Source organism: Ceratotherium simum, chromosome 5 (assembly GCF_057802395.1).
Source record: "Ceratotherium simum simum isolate JZ-2026a chromosome 5, ASM5780239v1, whole genome shotgun sequence".
NCBI lineage: Eukaryota > Metazoa > Chordata > Mammalia > Perissodactyla > Rhinocerotidae > Ceratotherium > Ceratotherium simum.
Genome location: NC_141904.1, coordinates 81454478 through 81481259, shown reverse-complemented (window position 1 = coordinate 81481259; position 26782 = coordinate 81454478). Strand labels below are relative to the sequence as shown.

General features: G+C 52.0%; 1 protein-coding gene across 1 annotated transcript; it reads left to right on the top strand.

The window, feature by feature from the left end:
* The first annotated feature begins 553 nt into the window (after nucleotides 1-553).
* SSUH2 (ssu-2 homolog) lies at nucleotides 554-26120 on the top strand. The gene is made up of 12 exons (XM_004442203.3): nucleotides 554-716; nucleotides 9901-9999; nucleotides 10334-10415; nucleotides 11949-12078; nucleotides 13360-13420; nucleotides 14511-14635; nucleotides 15710-15772; nucleotides 17442-17527; nucleotides 18889-18981; nucleotides 19543-19648; nucleotides 21764-21871; nucleotides 25934-26120. The coding sequence occupies exons 1-12, from the start codon at nucleotides 554-556 to the stop codon at nucleotides 26078-26080; spliced, it is 1263 nt and encodes a 420-aa protein (XP_004442260.2). The 3' UTR covers nucleotides 26081-26120.
* The last annotated feature ends 662 nt before the right edge of the window (nucleotides 26121-26782 follow it).

The window sequence follows — 26782 nt, the reverse complement described above, 5'->3', positions numbered from 1 at the left end:
GAGCTTCCAGCTGGGGTTGGAGGAGTTTTGAGCCCCAGTGCAAAAGGCTTAGGAAGAGACCTTGAAAAACCCACAGATGTTTCACAGGGAGCTAGGCTGGTGTGGTGACAGCAGGGGCCCGCGCAGCCTGGGTTGGGAGCTGGCTCTGTCCGTGAGGAGCTGTGTGGCCTCGTGTCTTCCCCAGTGAGATGAGGAGGTTGATGCTCAAGACTTCAGAGATCCCACTCATATCTTCTCTCCCCCTTGGGAAGGTAACCTCCTTGTGGTTATTTCATTTTTCTGTATTCTACCACCCATCCCCCGCCCCGCCGCCTGCCCCCAGATGAACCATACAGCACAGTGGTCAGGAGCTCCGACTTGAGAGGGAGACAGATGAGGGTTTGAATCCCAGCTCAGAAAAATGGGCATCACGAAGGTGCCCATCTCATAGGGTTGTGTGAGGACACAGGTGACTAGAGGCAGCAGCAAGAGCCTGGCGAGTAGAAGGAGCCCCAAGAACCCCTGTGGATCGGGTCCAGAGCAGGCGCTCTGGTGGACTCTGTGCTTCTCATGGATGTTTCCCTCTGTTGTATTCAAATCCGAAAACAATGGGCCTGCTGTTCTGGGAGGGGCTGAGGCTGGTCCCTCAGATCCCAGCAGCCTGAGCCCACTGGAAGGGCAGACACCTCCTCGGCTGGACGTCTGGACCATGGACAGGGATCTGAGTGACGAGGACAGTAAGTACAGCAGGGAGGGCATGGGGCACCCACCTCTGCAGCCGGCACTGAGCCGCAGTCCTCCCTCTGCCCTGGGTGCTGCCTTAGGTTCTGCGGCTGTGTTGCTGAGGGCATCCCTTCCTTCCTTCCTTCCGTGAAGCCCGTTGCAGCCTGCAGGCTGTTCTTCATGATGTGCCTTTGAGCAATGGAGAAGGATGGTAAAAAACCAGGATGAGAACTTTCCTCCCTAAGCATGGTAACACCGTCCAAGTCTTCTATTCTTTATCCTTCCTTTCTCTGGTTGACTGTCCCCCCGCCCCAGCCCAGTGTAAGCCTCAATATCAGGATTCTTATTCCAATCTCAGTTGGGTTCCGTTCTTAGATGAGGTTAATTTTAAAGAAATGTCACGAAAGGTCTTTACTCAGGATCTGCCTCTAGCACAGAGCCTGCTGTTCACGACTGCTCCTGAAACAGCTGGGCGACCCCATCCTGTCATTACTGGGATGGCAATACAATGGATCTATTCTATTTAAAGAGATGAAGAAGGAAATGGTATTTTAGGAAGAAATGTGATATGTTTAAAAAAAGGAAATTTTTGATCCTGAATTTGGAAGGGGCAATGTGGTAGAGCATCAGATTGGGAATTGGGAGGCTGGGGTTCAAGTCTTGGCTCTGCTGTGAATTGGCTGTGTGATTGTGGACAGGTCATTTAACCTCTCTGACTCTCCATTTCCCCCTCTATAAAAGGAGATTGGGTCAGGAGTTCTTAATCTGAGGACCATGAAGGTGAGGGCAAATGTTGTGTGCACGTGCTTTTTTGGGGGGTCTGCAGCTTTCATCTGAATCCCAGAGAGGCCTGTGACACTAGTACATTTTCATAGTTACCGAATTTGGTGGCCTCGAAGGTCCTTCACAGGTCCGACACTCTTTATTGTCTTTAACGTTGGCATCTCAAAGCTGTAAGTTCAGAGCTGAAGTGGGATGAAAATGAACCCATGCTGATCTTAGAGGGAACTCATTTTAGATTTTGGTGGACTTCTTTTTCACATTGAAATGGGAGACTGTGCAGAGGAATGTTAGCATGTATTTGAGCAAGACCTAATCTCATCGCTGATATACTGGGAATTGTGTATCCATAGTCTTATTCTAATAAGCTTCTACTAACATTCAAACGCAGTCTTTCTTCTTCAAAACACTGCTCATTAGCCTTTCAATTTATAATTGGAGTTTCTCTTATTCGCGATGGGCTAGGTCAGATCTGGATTCAAATCCAAGCTCTGCTTCCTAATTTCTGGGTGACTTTGCTCAAGTAACTTAACCTCTCTGAACTTCATTTCCCCCAATAAAAGTAGAGATAGTGTCATCTTGCAGAACTGGTAAAGGATTAATTGGATGTGAAGTGCCTAATACATCACCAGCCCAGAGTAGGCATGGAATAAATGTTGACTCTAGAAAATTATCAGATTATGTCCCCAAAGCTTTAAAATTAAACTGCTTTTAGTGAAAAATATTACTGTCTGTGATGGTTCTGTTTTGGCATCATGCCTTTTGGTAAGCAAAGTGAGAGTAAGGTGAACTCTTTAGTTCCCTTAAAATTCTAAAAACTCTGATTCTGTCATAGAGTCACCCTATGTGCTGGTTTCCAATATAATCAAATCTCAGGTCAGCACTTAGGATCTACTGCAGGTATGAGATCATCCAGAAAAGTTTTTAGAAACTAAATTGATGAAATCTGAAACTAGGTAAAATTTTCTGCAGGTTTCAGAAAGGGAGTCTGCCCTGGGACTTCTGTAATTTAAATTTCTCTTCTTAGGTGAGAGATGGCCATCCACTTATCCAGTTGAGTTCCCTTTCCCAGTCATGAAAGTGTTGTCCCCTCAGTTTTTGAGTCTATAATGTGGGCAACTTCAGAAAGAGAATATCTTCCTACACTTTGGGACCAAAGTAGGTGTGGGTAGGACATTCTGGGATGTGGCATCCACATAGAAGTCACCTTGAAGGCCTTGTAGCACCACCGCCATCGGATGCTGGGCTGCCTCTGACAGCACCCCAAACTAGAGGAGCATCTCCTACCATTGTCTGGAACACCCCCAGTGGTGGGCAGGTCCCTTCTACAGCTGAGACTGTCAAAGTTCTTTCTTACATTGAGTAGATGTCTCTTTCCCTGGAGCTTCTGCTCTGGTCTTGATTCTACCCCCCAAGGCTACTCAGCATGGGTGTGTTCCCTGTTTAAAATAAGAACCCTTCAGAGTCTTTTCTTCCCTAGCTTGACCAGGTCCTGTTTCTTCAGTGGTCCCAGACATAATGTGGTTTCAGTCACTTTTCTCTTAGAGGGAGATGTCCTGGCACAGAGCTGAAGAAGAAAAATCCTCTCTCTTATTCTAAAACCGTATCTCTTGTAATATAACTTCTTTTATTACAGACTGAAACCGCTCCCAGAAATGGTGAGCAAGAGCCTCTTCAGGTAAGATGTGCTATAACCAGAGCCTCTGGTTGTTTTAGGAGGGGGCTTCTCCAGTTCAGGACCATAGGACCTAGGTGACACCTTCTTACTCCTGGGCGTTGGTGCCTGGGGAGGGATGGCAATGATCTGAGGCCACACCTGGGTCACTAATAGTGACCCAGTGCTGTGGAGATGGGAGTGTCTCCTTGGCACCCAGGCCAGCTCTGCTCCCACAGGCTTATTCATTAGAGTGTCTCCTCACCACCAGCTCTGTGGAGATCTGAGACTGATCTGAAGCTGTCACGGCAACTTGGTGGGAAAGGATGCTGGCTGTCCTAGCAGGGTGACTGACTGTGGGGCCTCAGTGCTTTTCCACATCCCTTAGGATGGAGGCGCAGCCACCAGGAATGCAGGCCCTCCCTGCTGGGTAGGCCTTGGCCTCATGGGGTCCATCTGGTGTCTCCTGCAAGCTGCCACCTTTCTGGAAGGGGATTGTGGGTCTGGCGACTCCTAATGGAAAGATACAGTATCCCCTCTGGGGAGTGTGTAAGAAATAAAAGCGTTGATGACATCCTGTTACAGCTTAGAGACGCCACCAGGGCTCTCCCGGATCCATTTGCAGAGGCCTCTCCTATCTGCTGTCCCATCTGCTCCTCTCAGTGAGAGGACTCCCTGAGCCCTATTTTAGGGAAAGGAAATCAAGGTCCTAAAAAATTAAGTGATTTTTCCCCAAGACTACACAGTAGGCTAGCTATTTTGAGCTGTGCTCATGGCTGGAGGAACAAGAATGTGTCATCGACCTACCTTCAAGGTGTTCAAAGTCTAGCGGGGGAGGCAGACCCCAAATGGGCTTTTTACGAATAATTCTTATAAAGCCATTTGGCAAAAGTGACGATAGAGAGTGCAACAGTGTGCCGACCGGCACAGAGAAGGGGATCCACAGCCAGGCAGGCTTTGCAGAGGTGAGGTTGGGCTAGCTCAGGTGGAAGGGGGTGATGGGGGTGTCATGGGCAGGAACAGCCAGAGCAAGGGCTGGGAGAAAGGGCACAGTGTATGTGTGAGGGTAAATGTAAGCATCGGTGTCATGAAGTGACAAGTCACCTCTGGAAAGGAGAGGCAGCTCTTAGAAAGCCCACCCCCCAGGTGGTGCTGTCTTGGCTTGATGATGCTTTCCACAAAGCATGATTTGTATATCCCACCTAATTACAAATTAATTGTAAGATTTGCTGGATTCTCTCTTGGCACACCAGAGGGGCCTGCATGACTCCAAGGAAACCTTCTCCCAGGTCTTCTTCCCCCATTTCTCTCCGTGTTGGTCTCACTCACATGGTGGGCATCATATTGCTCCCCCAAATATTTTCTCAATGGCTCCCACCCCAAAGCTCCAACACTTCTCTCTGAAGCCTCAAGCAGGCGTGTCTCTCTCTCCTCCCTGTTTCTGCTCTGTTCCTGATCCCCACCACTGCCCCTCCCACAGTTAGCTGTCTTCCGTTCTCTCACCTGGCTCTGGACAACATTGGAAGGCGTTTGCCCCGTCATGTGGGCAGAGGAGAATCTTTTCTTTCTGTTCCAATATAGGGCTTTACTTGCCAAGTTCAGGAGCTTGGATGTTAGCCATGGGCAGTAGTGAGCCACTGTGGTGTTTACGATTAGGGGTGACCTGGTCAGCCTTTCTAGTCTTGCTAGGAAGGCCTTAAATAGCGTAGCCAATTATTTGTTTGTTCCTCTTAGCAAAACAAGACTTCTTTCTTTTCTGTATCTTATGATCACCTGAATCTCCTCTTTCTCTCTCTTTTTATTGTTTTAAATTGTGGTAAAATACATGTAACATAAAGTTTGCCATCTTAACTGTTTTTAAGTGTACTGTTCAGTGGCATTAAGTACACTCCCACTATTGTGCAACCATCACCATCATCCATCTCCAGAACCTTTTCATCTTGCACAACTGAAACTCTGTACCCATTAACCAACAACTCCCCATTTCCCCCTCCTCTCTGCTCCTGGCAAACACCATTCTATTTTCTGTCTGTATGAATTTGACCACCTGAATCTTGCACCATTTTAAGTATAATTCATATCACAAGGCATTTATATGCACCAGCCGTATGCAGGGGATGTAGGGGGGAAGTCCCTGTTCAAAAGGGGCTCTCACACCTGTTGAAGGAGACAAGATATTAAACTAAAGCGAGATGGCAGTGGGGGCCATTTGAGCAGAGAAGTGACATGATTTCAGTGCTTTCAAGATGATTAATCTGGAACTGGGGGCAGAAGACGTGGACTCCTTTTATCCTCTGAAACAAAGGAAATGGCATTTTAAAAAGAGAAAGTTAAAGGGATTATCCATTAATTATGCCTTTCTCCATAAGAACATTCCTTTCTATACCAAAGAAGAATACAGGTGGCCAGTGAGCAGGAACACTACCTTGGTAACACTTTGCAACCATGTGCTGCCATTTGCGTGGAACAAGAGGGTGTTCAGCCAAGCAGAAAGGTCATGGGGCTTGGGGTCTGGATCTGAGTTCTAAGTACTGTTTCTGTCTCTGATGTGAATGAGTGGTTTGTTGCCCCAAATCACATCTCTGAGTCTCGTCTTCTTCTTCTACGAAATGGGGAAAACGGTGGTTGTCATGAAGTGCAAAAGAGATATGCCTGCACCATCCCTTTGTGAGCCCCAGGACGTGATGCGTGTGTTAGGGTGGGGTGGCCCAGCTGGACCACTGCCCTGGAACTCAGCCCCATCACCGTGGAAACAGTGACGCAGCTGGTGGCCCTCTTCGGAGTGCCCCACACTGGGCATCACACAATGCCCGTGACGTGTGCATTCCTGTTGTGCCCGATGAGTGTGCACGGGAAATGACGCACCTGCCTGGAGTTCCGCATGAAGTCCTTTATTTTTGCACATAACATAATGGTGAGACTAATTTAGCTCTGCCGGATTGCGGCGGCCCCGGAGGGTCAGGGTGGCTCCCAGTTGATGGATGGACCTTGACTTCCCCACCTCTCATTCTTCCCCTCTTCCTGCCGCTTTGTTTGGTTTCCAGCAGGATGTAGCAGCCATATGGCATTTCCCTGTCTTCTCATCGAGGATACTAATGATGCCCCAGCAGACCCAAGACTTCTGGGTGGGCGAGGGCCATCCCAGGGGAGAGGAGGCTGTGATGCTTTTGCCTTTCTTTCCATGCTTGACATTTTCACTTTTGTCTCTTGGCTTAAAGGAACACAAAGAAAGAGGAAGACCCTCCCTCCTCAGGGCCAAGGCATTGACTGGGCATTTGTTATACGCTCGGGGCTAAGAGCTGTGTACACATCAGCTCATTAGATGGGCACTAATATCACCCACTCCGTTTCACAGCTGGGGGGTTGAGTTCAGCCAGGATGTGTTACTGACACAGTGTCATGTATTACGGGGCTCAGACTCCAGGTATCAGAGCCCCGGTTCCCGACCACTGTGCCTCAGGGATTCTGACTCTAGTCACTCTGGCTACAGCCCAACCCTGACCTTCATCTTTAATTCTGATAACTGGGCTCATGGGAACTGCAGTGGACGTGCGTGGGCCGTGGTTCAAATTCTAACCCCTACCTTTCTGACCCCTCTCAAACCCATCCACGCAGGTGAGTGTCTGGGTCAGAGTGGGCAAAATACAGCTCAAGGGCCAAATCTGACCCACTGCCTGTTTTTGTCAAGTTTTATTGGAATAAATCCACGTTTATTCAATTGTGTATTGTCTATGGCTGCTTTCAGGCCACAAAGGCTGAGTTGAATAATTGAGACAGACCATATGGCCCACAAAGTCTATGACACTTATTACCTAGCTATTTATAGAAAATGTTTTCAGAACCCCTAGTCCCTGGTGACTAAAATAGCTTAGATTGCTATTAGAAGCAGAACAGTATTGAGAACCAAGGTATGAGTAGTAATTGCAGATGAATGATCTTATGGGGGATTCAGTACCCATGGGCAGGCATCGGTTGAAGCTTTGGGATGGTGCTACTTTGCATCACACCCACGTCCATCCCAGGTCTCTCATCTGTTTCTTTGCAGAATCATTTGCTTACACAGATAAGTTTTCCTGCTAAGAGAGGCACGTTCTACTACACATATTGTTCTATTTCAGCTTCCCTTGTCAGTTTCCTGCAGGGAGAGAGCGCTTGAGAGACACATACGTGTTTCTCATAGTCAGACGACAGAGACGTTCCTGGTTTGGAGGGAGTGGTAGAGTGGGGCCGTTCATTTGTCTTAATGGCATATTTAATGACGTATTTCAGGATTTCAGGCTTTCTCACCCCCTGACGTCTTCACTTCCAGATAACCTAGACTGTTCCAATTTAGAAGAAGATCTGCTTATTCTTCTGGACTTTGTTTTCATTAAACTAGAAAGGACAGGATATCATTTTAAAAAATAAAATCATTTTTATTTTTGTGGAGGTAAAGAGCCATAGGCTTTAAAGAGGTGCAAAAAATAAAAGAAGGATCTAGGGGAAAAGTGGGTCTGCTGGAAGTTTGCCCTGAGTCTGCTTCAGTGGCTTAATGCAGACACAATCACCTTCCACTGACTGTTTATCAGCTCACTCTATAGAGTCAACTTCCCATGACCAAACTGGCCACCAGAAAGACAGAGCTGAGGGATTCTTGTCCCCCAGCAGGAGGGCTTCTGGGAACAGGCTTGAGGGGTGGCCCATTGGCTGGAACTGGAAGAATGAGCCTCTATCCTGCTCTAACTCCACTGCTGCGCAACCTAGGAATACTGGAGTAACCTCTCTGAGCCTCAGGTTCCTCATGTCAAATGGGATCAGAAGTCCTGCCCTCCATCCCTCCAGGTGGGAGGGTGGGGTGAGGCAACAGGTGTGGGGAGGAGCTTTATGAGTTGTCCAGAGTTTCCCAGGCCAGTTCTTATAGTATGCTTTCTTCCTTGGAGTCTCAGGGCTGTGTATCTATGTCCCATCCTGAAAAATCAAGATGAGGTTTTATTTTTTGTGAGGAGTATTGGTCTTGAGCTAACATCTGCCAATCCTCCTTTTTTTGCTGAGGAAGACTGGTCCTGGGCTAACATCCATGCCCATCTTCCTCCAATTTATATGGGACGCCGTCACAGCATGGCTTGACAAGCGGTGCGTCGGTGCGCGCCCAGTAGAGTGATCCTTCTGCAGGGTTCACCTCATGGAAAGTACTTGGAAAGAACATGGGCTTCGGAGAGAGACGAACCTTGGATGGAATCCAGCTCCATCACTCACTGGCTGTGTGATCTTGGGCGAGTCACAACCTTTCTGAGGCTCAGTCTCCTCCTTGGTAGAATGGGGTAATATCAGTGTGTCACTTGGGTCACCTGAGAAGCAGACACCAAGATGGCATTAGGTGTGCTGGAGGTCCCTTGAAGACACTGGAGAAGAGAAAGGGGAGAGGGGGCGAGTGTAGGACCAGCTTCAGACCACAGTGCAGGTCAGACACCTGTGGGAGGGGAGAGGAAGGAAGGAGAGTGAGCAGAAGGAGCCTCAGACCACAGCGTGGCTCCGAGAAACTTTGGACAGGCCTGTGGGGAGTCCCAGGGCAAAGACTGCCCGTTAGAGGAAGCTGCATGACAAACTGCCTCACATCTCAGTGCCTGAAAACGGCAACCATTTCACTGTATGTCACGGTTTTGTGGGTCAGGAACTTGGGCAGGGCTCAGCTGGGTGATTCTTCTGCCCCACGTTTAATCGATTAGGGTCTGTCTTGGTCAGTTGGGGCTGCTGTAACAAAAATACCATAGGCTTCTAGCCTAAACAACACACATTATTTCTCACTGTTCTGGAGGCAGGGTAGTCTAAGGTCAAGGCACCAGCAGATCCGGTGTCTGGTGAGGGCCTGCTCTGGCCCGTAGACAGCCGCCCTCTCCTGTGCGCTCACACGGCAGAGAGAGAGAGAGCGAGCTCTGATCTCCTTCTCTTCTTGTAAGGACGCTAATCCCATCCTGGGAGCTCAAGCATCATTGACCTCATCTAGACTGCATCACCTCCCAAAGGTCCCTTCTCCTCATGCCTGCCACTGGGGGTTAGGGTTTCAACATATGAAGGGGGGACACAGACATACAGTCCATGACAGGGTCACTCAGAGGTATTCACTAGGCTGGTCTGGCCTGGATGGTCCAGTATGGCTTTGCTCATATGCCTGCTGGCTTGGCGGGGTGGCTGGAAGGCTGGGCTCCACTGGGCCCCTCTCCATGTAGCCTTAGGGCATCTCCACGTGGTCACTCCAGTGGGGTAGCCTGATTTCTTATATGGCAGCTCAGGGCTCAAGAGGGAGTGTGCCAAGAGGCGAGAAGTAGCTGCAATCTCTTCATTGCTTCCCTCGTGTTCCCTGGTTGAAGCCGTCTCAAGCCTGCCCAGGTTCAAGAGGAAGAGATATAGGTCCATCACTTGATGAGGGAAGCATCAAAGTGTGACCATCTGGTAATTCAGTATTTATCTCCGAGGGTCGTGGAATATGATAATGTTTGCAAAGCACCCGTCATGGTGACTGGCACAGGGTAGGTGCCCAGCAAACGGAGCTGACATTATTAATGTTTTTCTCATCATTACTGTTACTGCTGCTGCTATCACACCCCCGCCCCATCCCTGCCCGCCCTGCAGACCTGTTCCGTGTCCTGAGGGTGCCAGAGCGAGCCGGGCTTAGTTAAACTGTGAGGCTTTTTGTAATGTACCCACCCTCACTTGTCAGCTTCCTGGGAAGTCACCTTTGACACCCCGTGCCTCCCCGAGGCTCAGGATTGCCTGTCCCTCCGCAGGTGTGGTGGACCTGAGCTTCGAGGCCGAGAGCCCTCTGGCGCCCCCAGCTGAACTCCTGGAGAGGCTGCCCAGCTATGACTGGCTTCTTCAAGGGGGTGGTAAGTCCGTGGGGGTCTTGGTTCCTGTGGCCTCTTTCTGGGGCTTATGCTGGTTGGGGGGATGTCTCTGAAACAGGCCAGCACTGGGATAGCTCCCTTTTCCTCTGGGGGTGATGGGGAGCCCCTTGTCACCATTGGGAGGGAACAGGAGGACATGGGGCATAGGCCCCGTGTTCATGAATATTCTATGACCGCATCCATGTCCACTTAAGACAGAATGATGCTGGTCTTAGAACTACCATTCTTTTCCTTCATCTGATCTTTCTCACATTCAGCCAGTCTTTCCTTTCACCCCACAAATACCTGTGCCCCTGACTCCTCCTCTCTCCTCCAGGACGGCAGATATTCTTCCCCTCTTTGGAGGCCCCAGCGAGACCCCAGGAGCAAAGGTGCTGGTCCTCGTTCCTGGAGCACAGGTGAGCTGCAGGTGTGCTCCGGCGACCCTCACAGAGCCGTCACACGGGATCACACGTGCTGATCCTCACACCACCACTGCCCCCCGAGAGCCCTCCTCAGGGACCTCAACCCTGACAGTGTTGAGGATCCCAGACCCACTGGACCAGATTCTCCAGGGACGGAGCCTGGGAATCTGTATCTTACCGAGCCTTTCAGGCTGTTTGGCTCCCAAGCCAGGGTTGAAAACCAGAGTCAAAATCAGGGGTTGCAAACTACGGCCCCAGGGCCAAATCCAGCCCACTCCCTATTCTTATCAATCAGGTTTTATGGGAACGTGGCCACGCTCATCTGTACTCACTGTCTGTGGCTGCTTCTGCACTATGACAGCAGAGCTGAGTGGTTGAGACAGACACCATACAGCCCTCAAAACCTAAAATATTTACTACCTACCCCTTTACAGAAAAAGTCTGCTGCTCCCTGCTCTCGCTCCCTGGAGAGGCCCACACCCTCCCTGTTTGGAGGGGACTCGGGGCAGAGCTCCGCCTTCCAGCCAGCTTTGTGCAGAGAGAAGGTGGAGTGGCCCTTTCCGGGTCCAGCCTCTCAGCTGGGCAGCCGTATCCTGCCTTCAGGGGTGTCCCCCTGGGTGCTTCTGGTCCCGCTGCTGCCTGGAGCATCTCCCCTCTCCTCTCTGGACACCCACCGTCCATGCCCAGTGCAGACCCCGCTTCCTCTGTGGAGACGTCCCAGCCATTCTGGTCCAGCAGCTTCCACAGGCGCGCAGGCCCCTCTGTGCACCAGGGTGCTGGGGACACAAGCGTGCATGACAGGGCTTGCCATTTGGAGTCGGGCTGCCATGGAGAAAATATGACGATCCGAGGGCGGAGGAAGGAGGAGAGGCCTCCTGCTTACTGGAGGGGTTGGGGCGGGGAGGGCTTCACTAAGGAGAGGACATGGCAGCTGGGCCTCAGGGAAGAGTCCTCCAGGAGGAGGGGTCTGCCTCCAGAGAGAAGGCTGAGGAAGGGACCATTCCTTGTCTGCCTTGCCACCCACCGCTGCTCCGTCCCGCAGGCCCACGGTGAGTCTGTGGGCACCACTGTAGGACGGTTCTCGGCTGGGGTCTTCCCTGAACATTGCTCACAGCTCCTCTGGCTGAGGTCAAGTTCCACAAGGACAGCAACCTCGTCTAGCCTAACTCTGCTTCCTTCTAGCTGTGTGACATCTTCTCTGGACCTCGATTTTCCTAACCTGTAAAATGGCATAGTTCATCTTTGAGAGTTTCTTTTGGGTTCTAAGATTCTCTCAGCCTTTCTCCCGAGCTCCACCTTCAGCTAAAGTGGTTTTGCTGTTGTCTGGAAAGACCTGCCGCTTTCCCACCCCGGGATCTGTTCACACGGTTCCCTTTGCAGGAGATGCCCACCCTAGCTGGACCCCTGAGGGCTCTACCACGACTGCGGACATGGCCAGGGCCCTCCCATCTCCGGGCCTCAGTTTCCATCTGCACAATGAGGCAGGCCCTTCCCAGACCCCCTGCCTCTCTGCCCTGTCCCCTGCAGAGTCCCCGTGCTGACGGAGGAGGTGGCGCGGGAAGCCCTTCTCAGCTTCGTGAACTCCAAATGCTGCTACGGCAGCGCGGCCGCCGGCCACCTCATCATCCAGGAGCTGAAGCCGAAGACCCTCTACAGGGTGAGGGGCTGGGCCCCGTGGGCACCTGCGGAGGGTCAGGCTCGGAGGCACTGGGGGCGGCTTGTGTGACGTGAAACGGGAGAAGGGAGTCTTGCGGGGGCCGTGCGTGTGAATGGTTGTGACATTGAAGCCCCTCTGCCACTTCTCTGGTCTGTAGCTGTGGGCAATAATACAGGGAATAAAGATCATCAATCTTCATTGAAAAGCTCGAATGCACCAGGCATCATGGAAAGCACATCACATATCTGTCTTATCAAATCCTCAGAGCCACCCTACACGGTGGGTGTTACTGTCACCAGTCAAAGAGGGGGAATTGGAAGTTCAGAGAGGTGAAATTACTTGCCCAGAAACACGCAGCCGAAGTGACCGAGCTGGGGCTCAAACTCGGGTTTGCTAGTGTCAAAGCTTGTATCCTTAAACACTCGCCCAACCCACCTCCAGGAGGGATGTGCTGAGGAAGGTCCATCTACTCCCCTCGATTCCAGCTCCCTCTGCCTCCCCCAAGGCAGATCCTCACCAAGGAATCATTTATTCGTCACCCCTCGGCCTGAAGCTCCAGGGAAACCCTGTGTCTCGTTCTGGGACCACAGCAGGCACCTCTGTCACCTTCTGCATTGACAGGGCCAAGGGACAGCTCGTAAGTCCACATTTTCTAGTGTCACTGGCACAGCCATCCTGTAGTGAGCACACAATCACACAGGAATCAGATAAGCCTCACAGGGAGCGGTTAGAGCAGGGATCTGGGAGAAAAGGCCCCTGTGTGGCTGTGTGACCTTGGACAAGTCAACTGACCTCTCTGAGCCCTCCATTTCCTCACATGTGAAAGGAGGAGCCAGGTGATGTCCAAGCTCCCTCCCTGTTTGGTGATTCTGTGAATGAGGATCAAGAAGGAGGATCTTGACAACAGGCAGATAAAGTCCTCTAAAGGGGATGCTCGGAGCAGTGGATTGCAGCGGCCTCTCTCTGTCAAAGGGCAGTTGCTGCTCTCAAACGTGCCTCACAGAGCGTTTCCGCATGTAAAGAAATGGGGAGCTGACGTCGCCCCAGCTGTGAGCCTGTCGGGGAGACCTCCTGGGGCTGACTAGCCTCCCTGCAGGTGTCCCGGTGCATCTGGAACAGAAAGCGCTGTCACCAGCCTGTTCTAAGCAGCCCATGGGTGCCGTGCGAGGGGCCTTTCGATTTCTCTACCCAGCCCCGGCAGGTGGGGAGCTTCATCTTCCTGCACAGTGCTCTGTCTTCCCGAAGGGCGTGAGTGTGAACAAGCTGTTTTGTCCTCTGTAGTATCGACTAGAGACCTTCAGCGAGTCCAGGATGAGTGAATGGACATTTCAGCCCTTTACTAGTAAGTGACCTGTCTGGAATCAGTTTAATGGAGAGCACATTATGCCGGGGCTGGGGAAAATATCAAGATGTGTCTTAGCCATTATCCTTGAATAAGATGCTCTTCTGCTCGGAGCCTCGGTTTCCCCATCCCCTATAAGATGAGAGGGTGGCGCTTCATCCCAGAGACTTGCCAGTGCTGATCTTAGCAAATGTTTCGGGCCCAAGAAACGGTTTGCAGAGGGTCCTGAAAAAGGCTAGCATTTCCTTTGGCCACAGGCTGGTGCTGCCCCACGGGGCTAGACTGCAAAGGCCGCATGTGTGCTGAGGCCTCCCAGGCCACCCCTGTGCCTCCCTAGGTCTCTAGACCCCCAGGGACCCTGTTCGCTGTGCCATCCCACCTTCTGCTGAACCCCACTAGAGGGTTAGGCCCTCTTTGTGGGAAGCTCTATGCTCTAGCTATTTTCTCTGCTGACACTCCTGTTCATCCTTAAGACTCAGCTCACGTGTCACCTCCTTTATGAAGCCTTCCAGGGTTTCTTCTCCTTCCATTCCCCTCCCCAGCAGAATGAGTCAGTCTTTTGAATTTTCAGAGCCCTTTATGCACCTCTTGTCCAAAGCGCTTACCATCGTGGTTGTAGCGTGTCTGTCTCCTTGAAGAGAGGAGGACGACAAGAAAGAAGATGGTGGGGATGGTGATGATAGCGATGATAGTTCTTGTTTATTGATCCTTCAGCATGTGCCAGCCCTGTGCTAAGCATTTACATTCCCTCTTCTATTTAGTTTTCACTACCATCCTATATGGTAGGTGCCACCATTATCCTTATTTTAGAGGTGAGAAAATTGAAAGTCAGGGAGCTTAAGTAACTTGTTTGGAGTTACACAGCTAGGAAATAGAAGAACCAGGAGTCAAATCCAGGTCTGTTCAATTCCAACGCTTGAGTGCTTAGCCACAGACTCCAAGGGCACCCTTATCTACCCATCCCCGTAGGGGATCCCCAGGATCTACTGAACGCCTGGCACCAAGTGAAGCTCCCTACTATTTGGCAAGTAGATGAAAGCTTGTCCTTGTAGCCATTTGCTGGTCTTACCATGATTCCTTTCTGTGTCAGACCACTCGGTAGATGGGCCACAGAGAGGGACCTCCCCCAGGCTTTGGGACATCAAGGTCCAGGTTCCCCCAATGTTTCAGGAAGACACCAGGAAGTTCCAAGTCCCTCACTCGTCGCTGGTCAAGGTAACGTGATTATTGGACTCTTTGCCCTTCTCTCTGAGCTGGTTCTCCAGGCATCGTATGCCTCCTCCAACTTTATCCTTTTAAAAAGGAAACCCCAAATCCAGGCTGGTGGCTCATTCCTGGGCTATCAATAAGCCTAATTCTAAGGAAGCCCAGTGTACGGAATGTAGTCCCAGACAAAATCCCACGCAAATCAGTGAGCATTCAATAGCAAAAGGACGATCCCATGTACCAAATTGTCACGCGCTTTACATCGTGAGCGTTCACATTCCTAGACCTTCTGAGTGGTTTTTTCTTTTTTTTTTGCCTGACAGTAAACAGCTAAAGTGCTGAATGAGACTGATATAAAATAGAGTTAAAGCATTGTTGGCAATTTTCACAGAAGTCAGCAGAGGAGCAGAATTTGACTTCTGTCCTGTTTTACAGAAATGTGATCACGACATGAAGTGAGGGTAACCTAATATAACACAAAAACACAGCTGAGATATTTCCTGTTATGTTTCCATCCGATTCCCCACCTTGTTTTCCCCTTAGGACTTCATTCAAGCATGTAACCTCACCCACTGAGTTTTCATAGCGTTATAAGATGAAGAGAATGTTGAGAGATCAAGAAAGTGTTCCATTCTCTTCTCGAGAGTGGAAAAGCTATTTTGATTCAGTGATTAAAATCCAATCTCTAGCTCGTTGCCTTCCAAAAAAATGCTGTCCATTTTTCATGGCTTCTACTCCCAAAGCCTACTGTAGCTACCTAATGGGTGAGGGACCCCAGCCTTTGTGGGTTAGCCTGGGAGAGTGAGTGAGGACGTGGGACTCGGGAGGACACATCTCCCCTTGTTAGTAGCCAGGACAGAGTGGGCTGGGGCCCTGAGGAATTGGTAACATGATCTCCTTGGCTTGGCATTCAAGGCCTTTGGGATTCCTAGTTGGGTGGGAATGGCCCTCTTCCCACTCTGGCCCTGAACTGCTGCATCTCTAGTATTTGGGGTGTGACATTCTGGGGGTGGGGTGGGGTGGTGAAACCAAGAGCTGCTGGTGCTTGGGAAGCTAGATCCAAGGAGAGCGTTTTGCTTTCAGGAATGCCACAAATGCCGTGGGCGTGGGCGCTACAAGTGCAGTGGCTGCCACGGGGCCGGCACGGTGAGTGGTGTGTGGCCGCCAGTGAATAAATGATAGTGTGGGAGGAGGAGGGCCACATGGGGACGGAGGGCTGGGCTGGGGGCCTGGGGCTCCCTGCACTAGCAGCGTGGCCTCAGACAAGTCATCCTCCCTTTCTGGGCCTCCATGTTCCCACCTGTAAAATGGGACGGTTGGATCAGGCGGTCTCTACTGTCCTTTTTCCGCTTTGAAGGTTTATGATTTGAATTCTTCTCTCCTTTTCTCATCCATCTATAAACACACATTGAGTATTCCTCAGAGCTAGGCCCTGCAAGAGGATGAAGAGGTCCTTCCCACCGGGGCCCCTCTGTCCGCAGGGGAGACCAACAAGGGACCAGCGCCTGTAGTACAGGGCGCCGAGCGCCGAGAAGGTGAAGTTCAGAGGCTTCGAGAGACAAGATAGACGGGGGTGGGGGGGGGCTTGTATTAGTTCCCAGGGCTGCCATAATAAATTTACCACCAACTGGGTGACTTAAAACAACAGAAATCTATTCTCTCACAGTTCAGGAGGCTGGAAGTCCAAAAGCAAGGGGTCAGCAGGGCTGGCTCCTGCTGGGGCCCTCAGGGAGAAGCCGTCTTCCTAGCTCCCGGCAGCTGCTGGCAATCCTTGGCGTTCCTTGGCTGGAGCTACATCTCTCCAATCTCTGCCTCCGTTGTTACGTGCCTTCCCCCTCTGCGTGTCTCTGTGTCCCCTCATGGCCTTCTTGTAAGGACCCCAGTCTTTGGATTTAGGGCCCACCCTGTCCAGTATGTCCTCATCTTAACTAACTACATTTGCAAGGCCACATTCTGAGGTTCTGGTGGATGTATGTTTGTGGGAGGACACTATTCCACCCAGTACAGGCCCCTAAGCACACAGCCAGGCTCTCATGGCATCAGCCTTCTTTTCAGAAACCTTCAGGGCTGCTAACCATCCCGGGAGGAAGACCAAGCCCTCCCCATTTGTGCCTAATCCTTTGGACCCATGCTGACGTGTGACTGGGAGGTGACACTGGCCGCTCAAAGCTGTGCCTTCCTCCATCCTTCTATCTGCTCACCCGCCCTTCCACCCTCGTGAGGCCCACCTTCTGCCTGTGTGTGCTCATTCCTCCACCCACTCACGCGCCAGCCATCATGGGCCCAGCTGTGGCCGCCTGGCCTCTCTCCTCCTGCGTCCTCACTCCTGCCATGCCCCTCCTTGTGGTGTTTTCTGTTCCTTCCTCCACCCCTGCACCTTGTCCTCCCCACTCAGGCTTTCCCTGGAATGTCTCTGGAGCCCACTCTGAGCCAACTGTGGGAGTGTAGCCTGGGTCACCTCCGGGGTCCTCTCCCAGACAGAGCTCCCATCTCCAACACCAGGTCCCTCGCCAGCCCGCCCCCTCCCTGCTCCCTCTGGCCGTGGCTGTTTGGTCAGGGGACGGTCCCAGGGGTCTTGGGGATCAGAGAGGAGCAGGAGAGGCTGATGTCTCAGGAGAAACAGGGATATTAGGATGTAGAGGGGTCCAAAGCTACACTATGTCCAAGCCCCCATTCTACAGATGAAGGGGCCGAAGCCCAGGGAGAGGAGGTGGTTTGCCCACGTTACCCAGCTGGGATTTGAACCAGGTCTCGGGCTGCCCTCTGCCTGCTTCCTCAGGAGGCCAGCGGGGGCTGAGGCCTGGTGTGTCCGCAGGTGAGGTGCCGCTCCTGCAGCGGAGCCAAGCGCAAAGCCAGGCAGCCCCGGAGGTGTCCGCTGTGCACGGGGGCTGGCAGGCGGAGGTAAGAACGGGTCTCCCCAGCACCCAGGGGAAGTGCTCTCGCTTACTGCCTTTCTTGCTTTTCACTGTCTGCCCTTCTGGAAGGCAAGCGGGCACCCTGCCTGTCTTGTCACTCCTGTGTCCCCAGAGCTCTGTGCATAGTAGGTACTCCGTAAATGTTTGTGCAGTGGGTGAGCTTTCCTCGAGGCCTGATATTTCAAAACAAGACTGGAACTCATCAAGCAACCTGTGGGTCAAGTGTAATGAATGAGACCCTGCAGGGAGGAAGCGGATTTAAGGAAAGGAGACCTCTTCCTGCTCATGTGGTGGGAAAACGAATATAGAAAACCACCCACCAGGTGAGATTCTTAGCTCTCTGAGGATTGGGGCCTGGGCAAACCCTTATTTATAATCATTGCAGGGCCTGAATGGAGGAGGAGTCAAGCAAGTTTGGTTGATTGACGAAACAATCAACAATGTTCAATCTCTGCTCCAAGGGCTTTGCAAATAGTGGGCCATTACGTTTTGTAAATCATGTCCTCTAATGTATTTATAAATCTTTAAAGGGAAATAAGAAACCAAGAGGAGTGAAACTATTCAAAGTCATGTTGGTTAATGATACTTTTGGCTCATCGAGGCCCAGGCCATCCTTCTAACAAGCCAGGTGGTGAAGCTTTTGTGGACCTGCCACCTGTGGTTGGTAAAGGTCTTCGATTTGGAAAGAAATGAAGGTTTCTTTCATTTACAAGCAAAAGAAATCCAATTCAAACTGGTTTTAGCAAAAAAATAAATATATAGGCCCATGTGATGGAAAAGTCCAGGAGTATATTTCTGGGGTACCTTCAGGTACAGCTGGATCCAGGTGCTTAAACAATATCACCAGGAATCTGTCTCCATCCCTCACTCTGCTTTCCTTTGTGTTGGAGTCATTCTCAGGCAAGCTGTCTCTTGTGGTGGCAGAGAGGACCACCCACAGCTCGAAGCTTAGTAACTTCAGTAGAAAAGGATGTCCCTTTCCTGATAGTTTCAAGGAAAGTTCTGAGGCAGATCTCATTGCACTCACCTGGGTCATGTGCCCATCTTTGTATCAGCCACTGTGGCCAGGGGGATGGAATAAGCTGGTTGGCCAGGCAGAGGTCCCAAGCTGGTCACAGAACGGGTGAGGGCAAGCCCATGAGCCACGTGGGCTGGGTGGGAGAAGGGAGGTCTCCAAAGGGAATTGGGGCACTGCTGCCAGAAGCAGGCAGTGTAGATGGTGGGGCAGGTGGAAGCAATCATGCCCACCACAGCCCACTTCCATGAGGAGGGATTGGGGGTGGGGACCTCTGGAAGCCCCAGGGACCCCATGACTCTCTGGGTGGTCCTGACGGTGTGCCCTCTTAGATGCAGCACGTGCTTGGGGCGGGGGAGCAGGACCTGTGCCACCTGCAAGGGAGAGAAGAAGCTGCTGCACTTCGTCCAGCTGGTCATCAGGTGGTACGTGGCCTGGCAGGGTGGTCGGGGGTCCAGCCTGGACTGGTCTCTGCAGAGAAACTGCATGGGGTTGGGGCTTTCACAGAGCAGGGACCTGCTGGGAGAAAAGGGCTTAAAGCGACTTGGAAAGTGGAGATCCTGGGAAGAGGCAGCGTGGGGTGGGGCAGGATGCTGGCGGGCTTCAGACCAGACAGACCTCAGTTCAAATTCTGACATCACCAGCAGTAGCCACTCAACACCTGGGCATTCCTGCCTGGGCAGAGAGTCCGTGTCCTGAATTCTCAGGTCAGGGAAGGCCCCCGGGCATTAAGCGTTTCTCGTATTGAGCACGTTGCTAAGCGCTGCGCAGGTGAGGGTGAAATAAGGTAATAGAAGGGAACTGTCAGCACTTTACTAGCTTCCCATTTTACAGATGAGGATGCTGAAGCCCAGAGAGGCTAAAGGACTTTCCCGAGGTCCCACCAGTAGTAATGCAAGGCTTCCAGCCCAGGTCGGCCTGATTCCAAACCCGTGTTCTGAACCTCACACGCTGCGTACTCCGTCCCTCCTCCTCTTCACTTCCAGGAAGAACAGCCTGTTCGAGTTTGTGTCTGAGCAGCAGCTGAACTGCCCTAGGGAGCTCCTTGCTAAAGCCAAAGGGGAAAACGTCTTTAAGGATGAAAACACGATGGTAAGGAGGGCTCTGCAGACCCCCACAAAGGCAGCTGGGTTCCTCCTCCACCCCTGTGAGGCCGGGTCTGCTGGCTTTCTGAGGGGGCCGCATTCATTTGGAAAGACAGGCTGGTTGGGAACAGAGCTGCCCCCGCAGGACGGAGGCTGCTGGGACCCCGTGGGCCAGGTCTCTCTTGAATTCCACATCCTCAACACTTCCTTCCTCCCTTCCTCCCTTTTCCTTCCCTCTCTTCCTCCCTCTCCCTCCTCCCTCCCTCCCTTCCACAAACCTTGAGACCCTCCTCCTATACTAGGCACTATTCCAGGCCCTGGGGATACCGTAAAACAAAATCCCTGCCCTCACAGATCTCACAGTCCAGTGAGGGAGAAGAAAATAATAACATTTTCAGCACAATGTCAGATGGTGATAAGGGTCATTGAGAAATGCACAAGCAGGATAAAGAGACAGGAAGGGTTGGGGGTGTTTGCTGGGAGCAGGGAAGTGACACTGGGCAAGGAACTGAACTCAGTGCAGCGGGGGAGTGGACCATGCAGCCATCAGAGTGAGGGTGTCCAGCAGAGGGAGCAGCACGCCAGAGGCCTTGAGGAACAGCAGAGCGCAGTGGGGCTGGAGGGCCGTGAGCTGGGCAGAGCAAGGAGCTAAGACACAAGAGATGCCAGCAGCCAGATCAGGGAGGGTCCAGGAGGCCAGGGGTCAGCAAACCCTGGCCCTCGGCCTGCTTTTATAAATAAAGTTTTATTGGAACACAGCCATGCCTGTTTGCTCACATATTGTCTGTGGCTGCTTTCCTGCTGCACGGGCAGAGTGTGGTAGTTGAGACGGAGACCCTGTGGCACACAAAGCCAAACATATTTACTCTCTGGCCCTTTACAGAAAAGATTTGCCGACCCCTGCTGTAGGCCTTGGCAGGGAATTTGGCCTTTATGGGACCTCTGAGCAGGGTCCTCGTGCTGTTTCTCTAAGTGCGCCAAGTGCTTAGCCACCTTTTGTTCTTTTTACAGTATGTAGCCCTTTCAGATTGGCTTCTTTCATTTTGTAATACGAATTTCTAAAAATTGAGATATAATTGACAGAACATTAGTTTCAGGTGTACAACATGATTGGATATTTGTATATATTGTGAAATGATCACCACAGTAAGTCTAGTTGACATCTGTCACCACACATACATAGTTACAATTTTTTTCTTGTGATGAGAACTTTTATGATCTATTCTTTTTTTTTTAATAATTTAATTTTTTCCCCAAAGCCCCAGTAGATAGTTGTATGTCATAGCTGCACATCCCTCTAGTTGCTGTATGTGGGACGCGGCCTCAGCATGGCCCGAGAAGCGGTGTGTCGGTGTGCACCCGGGATCCGAACCCAGGCCGCCAGCCGCGGAGCGCGCGCACTTAACCGCTAAGTCACGGGGCCAGCCCTATGATCTATTCTTTCAGCAACTTTCAAATATGCAATACAGTGTTATAACTATAGTCACCATGCTGTATATTACATCCCAGGGCTTATTTATCTTATAACTCGAAGTTTGTACCTTTTGACCACTTCTACCCATTTAGTCCCTGCCATGTCTCACAACCACCAGTCTGTTTTCTGTATCTATGAGCTCACTTTATTTTTTTAATTCCACGTATAAGTGAGATCATATGGTATTTGTCTTTCTCTGTCTGACTTACTTCACTTAGCATAACGCCCTCAAGGTCCATCCATGTTGTTGCAAATGGCAGGACTTCCTTCTTTTTTATGGCTGAATAATATTCCTCAGCCTCCTTTCTTTGCCCCAACCACTCCGACTTCCTAAAGGCTCACTTCAGGCATCACCCCTCTAGGAAGGCTTGCACCCCACCCCAAGCCCGAGTTAGGCTTGCTGGGGGAGGAGTGGGCTTCACATGAAGGAGTATGTTCTCTGTCTACAGCCCCCCTTTTTTTGTTGGAAGTTCCAAGGCTGGATGTGGGTGATCAAGGGTCGGCTGAGGTTTAACAAGTCCCACCGGCTCGCTGCGCGTCCTCGGGGCGCCTCCCTCCCCGGGCTCCTTCTCCGTCTGAACCAGCGTGCAAGGCTCCCGGTGCTGCGCTCTGGCCAGGCCGGCGAGGTGGTCCGCATCTTTCCCCCAGGTGTACCCCATCGTGGACTTCCCGCTGCGGGAGATCTGTCTGGCCTCCCGGCGGGGCATCACCGAACACAGCGCAGCCCTGGCGTCCCGAGCGCGAGTCCTGCAGCAGGTGAGCGAGCGGGGTCCTCAGGGCAGGGGGGACCACTGGACACGTGAGAGATTTGGGTTTCTAGCCCGAGAGCGACAGAGCAGGAATGTGGCTCCGTGTGATTTGGATTCCAACCCCCTGGTATTCACAGAGGGGAAGGGAAAGCTCGAGACCCCGGGTCGTAGGCAGCGCTGGAACCCAGCGTCCTGCCCCTCAGGGCGCTCCTCGAATCCCAGGCCAGTCTTCCCCCAGCCTCCACCGGCTGCGCTGGCGGCCCCGGCGAAGGTTGCTTTGGTGCTGTATTTTGATGGCCACCAGGTGGCGGTAGTGCCTGTCGCGTCCCCAGGAGCAGCTCTGAGCTGTCGCTGTGGCAGCGGCGGGGGGAGGGGCGGCCTGGAAGGAAGATGGGGGTTTGGCCAGGGAACGCCCAGCGCCAGAGCCCCCTGAGGGGGTCTGTCAGCGGGGGCCTGAGTCTTACAGATTGGGCTCAGATCTTGGTTCCCGTGTCCCAATGTGGTCCTGGGCCAGCTACACCCTCCTCCTCAAAGACCAGATTCTCACCTGCGAACAGGAGCTGCTAGCCCCGCCTCAGAGGGTTCGGTAGGGATGAGGTAATTTGCTTTAAGTGCTTGGAACTTGGTGCTGAAAACGTCCCTTTTCCTTCTAGTAAGTATTAGTATTTCCCCTTCTCTCTCTGCACACCTCCCCTATTTGCAAGGGAGAGAGGGAGGCATTTGATTTAAAATTAGTAATGACCATCTCGGAGCTGGAATGGACCTCAGAAATCATGAATCGGGGCACTGCAAACACAGGCCTACCAAGGCCGGGTGGGAACGTGGGTGGGAGAGCCCCCTTACTGAAAGGGGGGCCACCACTCAGCTTCATGTAGGACAGGGGCAGAGAGTTCAGACCGTCTGAAGTCCAGATTTTTATACGAAACCTTACGATTTTTCAGTGTTGAGGACAAAATTTTAAAAATGCTGAGAACACTGTATGGGTTGTCAGCCGTCTTTGGCCTATGGGCCATCCTCAGCTATCCCTGGTCTCGTCTAAACCCATGACTTTTCCAATAAATCAGAGGAGGACAGAGAGTGCAAGTAATTTACCGAAGGTCACACAGCTTCTTAGTGGGAGAGCCCAGGGCGAGAACCCAAAGTTCCCAACTCTAAGCCAAATGCTGTTATTCAAGCATTCAAGACACACAAGCGCCTCTTGGAAAGACAGCGTGGCTTTGCAGGGAGATCAGCTGAGGGTGGGAGTTGGGGCCCTTTTCACGGTGCCAGACACTGCGGGGACAAGTCACTTTCCAGGTTAGCTCCTGTTCCCAGCTCTGGTGCTCACTCTCGGCTTGGAGCCTCGATGTCCTCATCTGTGAAAGGAGGGGTGGGACGGGGCCCTGGGTTGGGCTCCGCAGGAGCAGCTCTGAGACAAGGGTTTGTGTGTGTTTTATTAAGGACGGGCTCCCGGGAGAAGCCTGTAAAGGGGTGGGGGAGGCGGGGCGGGAAGACGGAGAGGCCAGCCTCTGCCCACCGACGGGAGCTCTGAGGTCAGGCAACCTCCGCGGCTCGCACCTGGAGGCGGGGGAGCCGGACTTTGTTCTTCAGCGCCTTCCAGTGGTCGGGCGCAGCCTCCCAGGCGCTTTCCGCTCCCCGTGTGGGAGGAGCCCCCGTCTCTCAAGGGCGGGACTCGGAAGAAGCAAGTTGAGCTGTGAGCAGCAGAGCGCGTAGCCGCGGGCCGGGGTGGGTGTGCAGAAGCAGATCCGAGGGAACCTGGGGAGGACGAGAACAAGGTCCACAGAAGACCCCAGAACCGTCTCCAAGGGAGCTTGCTCGTGCAGCATTAGTGCCCTATGGTATGGGTGACAGTGTAGGGCTGCGATATTGAGGCATCTACTTGCGGACACTAGTGGCTGTCCTGGGACTTTTTCGCTTCCGAGGCTGACAATTTGCATCCTTTTTGGACTCTTCATTGGGCAGAGGGGAAGGGCCTGCCCGAGATCTAGACCTAAGGGGCAGGCCTCCGTCTAGAACCCGGGTCTCCCGGGGCTTTTCCCCTATAACATAGTCCTGTCTCAGGCAACACAACCATTTATGAACCAGTCCTGGAGCAGGGAGGGTAAACCGGGGCAGACGCACATTTTTCTTTCCAGGGGAACGTAATGGGAGAACAGGCCATTTCTGTGAATCTCCTTCCTAAATTGTCCTTTGGTCCTGGCTGTGTAGACAAAGATTCCTGCTGGTATTTTGTTCAGGATTGAGAAGTTAGCGAGTAGAATCCAACAGGAGGAGACAGCTGTTGTGACCCAGGGCCCTGGCTGCTACCCTCAGAGCTGGATCTGCTCATCAGGGGTGGGCTGGGGGCGGGGGGCTGTGCACAGACCAAGGTGCACAGACAGATAAACGGCCCCTCCCAAGATAACCTCCGACCTGTGGTCTCAAACTCAGAGACCTTTCCAATCAGAAGCAGATGGAGGCAGGTGGGGGTGGGAGTGGTGTTGCTCTGCTTTGCCATTTGATCTTAGAAGAAAAGTCTGGAGACAAGAGTGGTCCTGACTCCACTGTCCAGGCTTTCTGAGCAGTGATGTTGGCTCCCATCTCCTCTTGCCTCCTAGTTCCCATTTTGGGTCCTCTGTACCAAGAGGGGTCTTCTACCTTTTATTTTAAAAATTATCACTTGGAGCCCAGTTTCCGCCATACGAAGAAAACTCAGTCTCATGGCCTCATTTGGTCGTCGACAGCTCTGTGACGTAGAAGTTTTTATCCCCACCTCACAGATGAGGAAACCGAGGCCCAGAGGAAGGAAGTGCGAGGCCACACAGAAAGCTTCACAGAAAACGCATGCCCTGACTCTGGGTCCCCCTCCCGCCACAGTGTCACGCTGCCCCTCAGCCGCCCCTCCAGTAGGGAAGGAAGCCCGCTTCCCCCTTTGCCCTGGGGCCTCTGGACCATCGCCCACCGCGGGAGGACTTGGGGCTCTTTTCCTGAGAAGGGGAACATCCTGCAAGTAGGAGGGTCTGACTCTGGGCCAACCACGCCACCTCCCGCTGGGATTAGGATCCCCAAATCTGAGTCTGGGACAGGGGAGCAGCTGGTGCAGAAGAACTTAGGGGTTTTGACAAAGAGGCTGGCCCACAGTTTGCCCCCAAGAAAGCTTCACTTCAATGATTAGGAGTAACTTTCCTACATCAACTGTGTGCTTAGTGGTCCCTAACAAAACAGCACCACAAGCTGATGGAGATGGGTGTCTCAACAGGAGGCCAGTGTTCTCTCCAAGGCGGGGCTGCTATGTTCTGTTCAGGGCCCCGCGATTTTGGAAGGTTGTTAACTGCTCAGAGAAGGGGCCAGAGACAGAGATACTTTAGGATCATCCGGGGATGGCGTGGTGAGTGCCCCAGGTTCTTAAGTAGAGGGGGATGCCGGGGAGGAGATGTGAGCATTAAACAGATGAGGCTTGACCTGGGTGATCCTCCAAACCCAAATTCCAAGAGCCCGTGGGCCTCAGTTTCCCCATTTGTAAAAGGAGGGGAATATTTGAGAAAGATTTTTCTCAAAGGAGAGTGGGAGGAGGGAGGGGTCTGAGAAAATAGCCTGAACTAGCACACTAAACTTTGAGATTTCTTTGGTGTCAACGTTTTATCTTAAAATTTAATTCAGATTGTATAGTCTACTTCCTAATATCTCCATGGTTGTTTTAATATTAAAAATGTTTAAAATGACTTTATCCTCCACCTTTCTATGCCACTCCTCTCACACTCTCATCTAAAAATTAATGCTTCTGGAAGGTGTCCTGTTTAGCTGGTGGCTTTTCATATATCCTAGAACTCCCCTGGGGATGCCTGTTCCCCTACTTCATGAAATCTAGAATCAGATGATGGCTAAAGATGAGAAGTCAGTTTGGGCTAGAGCTTAGGGTACGTGAAGAAACATAGTAGGAGATACATCTAGAAAGGCAGATTGGAGCCAAAATGCCAACTCCAGAGCATGAACTTCATCCCACAGGTACTAGGGAGCTACTGAAGGTTCTTGAGCAGGTGAGTGACTTGAACAGAACGCTGAAGTTTTTCTTGGTCAATTGTTTCCTCAGCGCCAGACCATTGAGCTGATCCCCCTCACAGAAGTCCATTACTGGTACCAAGGGAAGACTTCTGTCTACTACATCTATGGCACCGACCACAGGGTGTATGTGGTAGACTACCCTGAGCGGTACTGCTGTGGCTGCACCATCATCTGACATGGCACAGCTGTCCCCAGGGCCCGTCACTCATTCGCCAAGGAGGACAACCAAGGGTTGTCCTCTGAGTTCACTAATTGTTGGCTGCAATGGATAATCGCATACCAACCCTGGGATGTCCTTCCAGAGAATTCAGCTTATTGTCTGTCAAGCCGCAAGTCTCTCCGGAGCCCCTCTGGTGAAATCCGTCATGCGTTTAACCCAAGAATTCATCTACGCACATTCCATTAGGACAAATAATTTAAATGGCGGGGCTTTGCCCCTGGCCTCCAAGCTAATGCCCCAATTAGTGTGTGTTTGATTCTGCTTTTCCCTGGTCGGTTTGGGTGCTGGTGTGCTTCTTCTAGTGTGAGTCTTTTGCCAGGCGGAGCATGATTGAAATGTTTAAAGATACACACAAATTGGCTGCCCCTTAATGCACACCAAACAGTGCCCTTAGGCATAACATACCAAACTTTCCTCCCCGTTCCATGCGTCAGGAGTTCAGACACAGCTGTGTGGGGATGGCTTATCTCGCTCCATGATGTCTGGGGCCTCCCCAGGAAGATTTGAAGGCGGGGCTAGTTCAAGGGCAGGGGGCTGGAATCCTCCGAAGGCTGGTTCACCCTGAGATCTGGCAGTTGGTGTCTGTCTGCTGGAACACCGACACGTGGCCTCCCCACGTGGTGGCTCTGAGGGTGAGCGTCCCTCATGGACACCCCA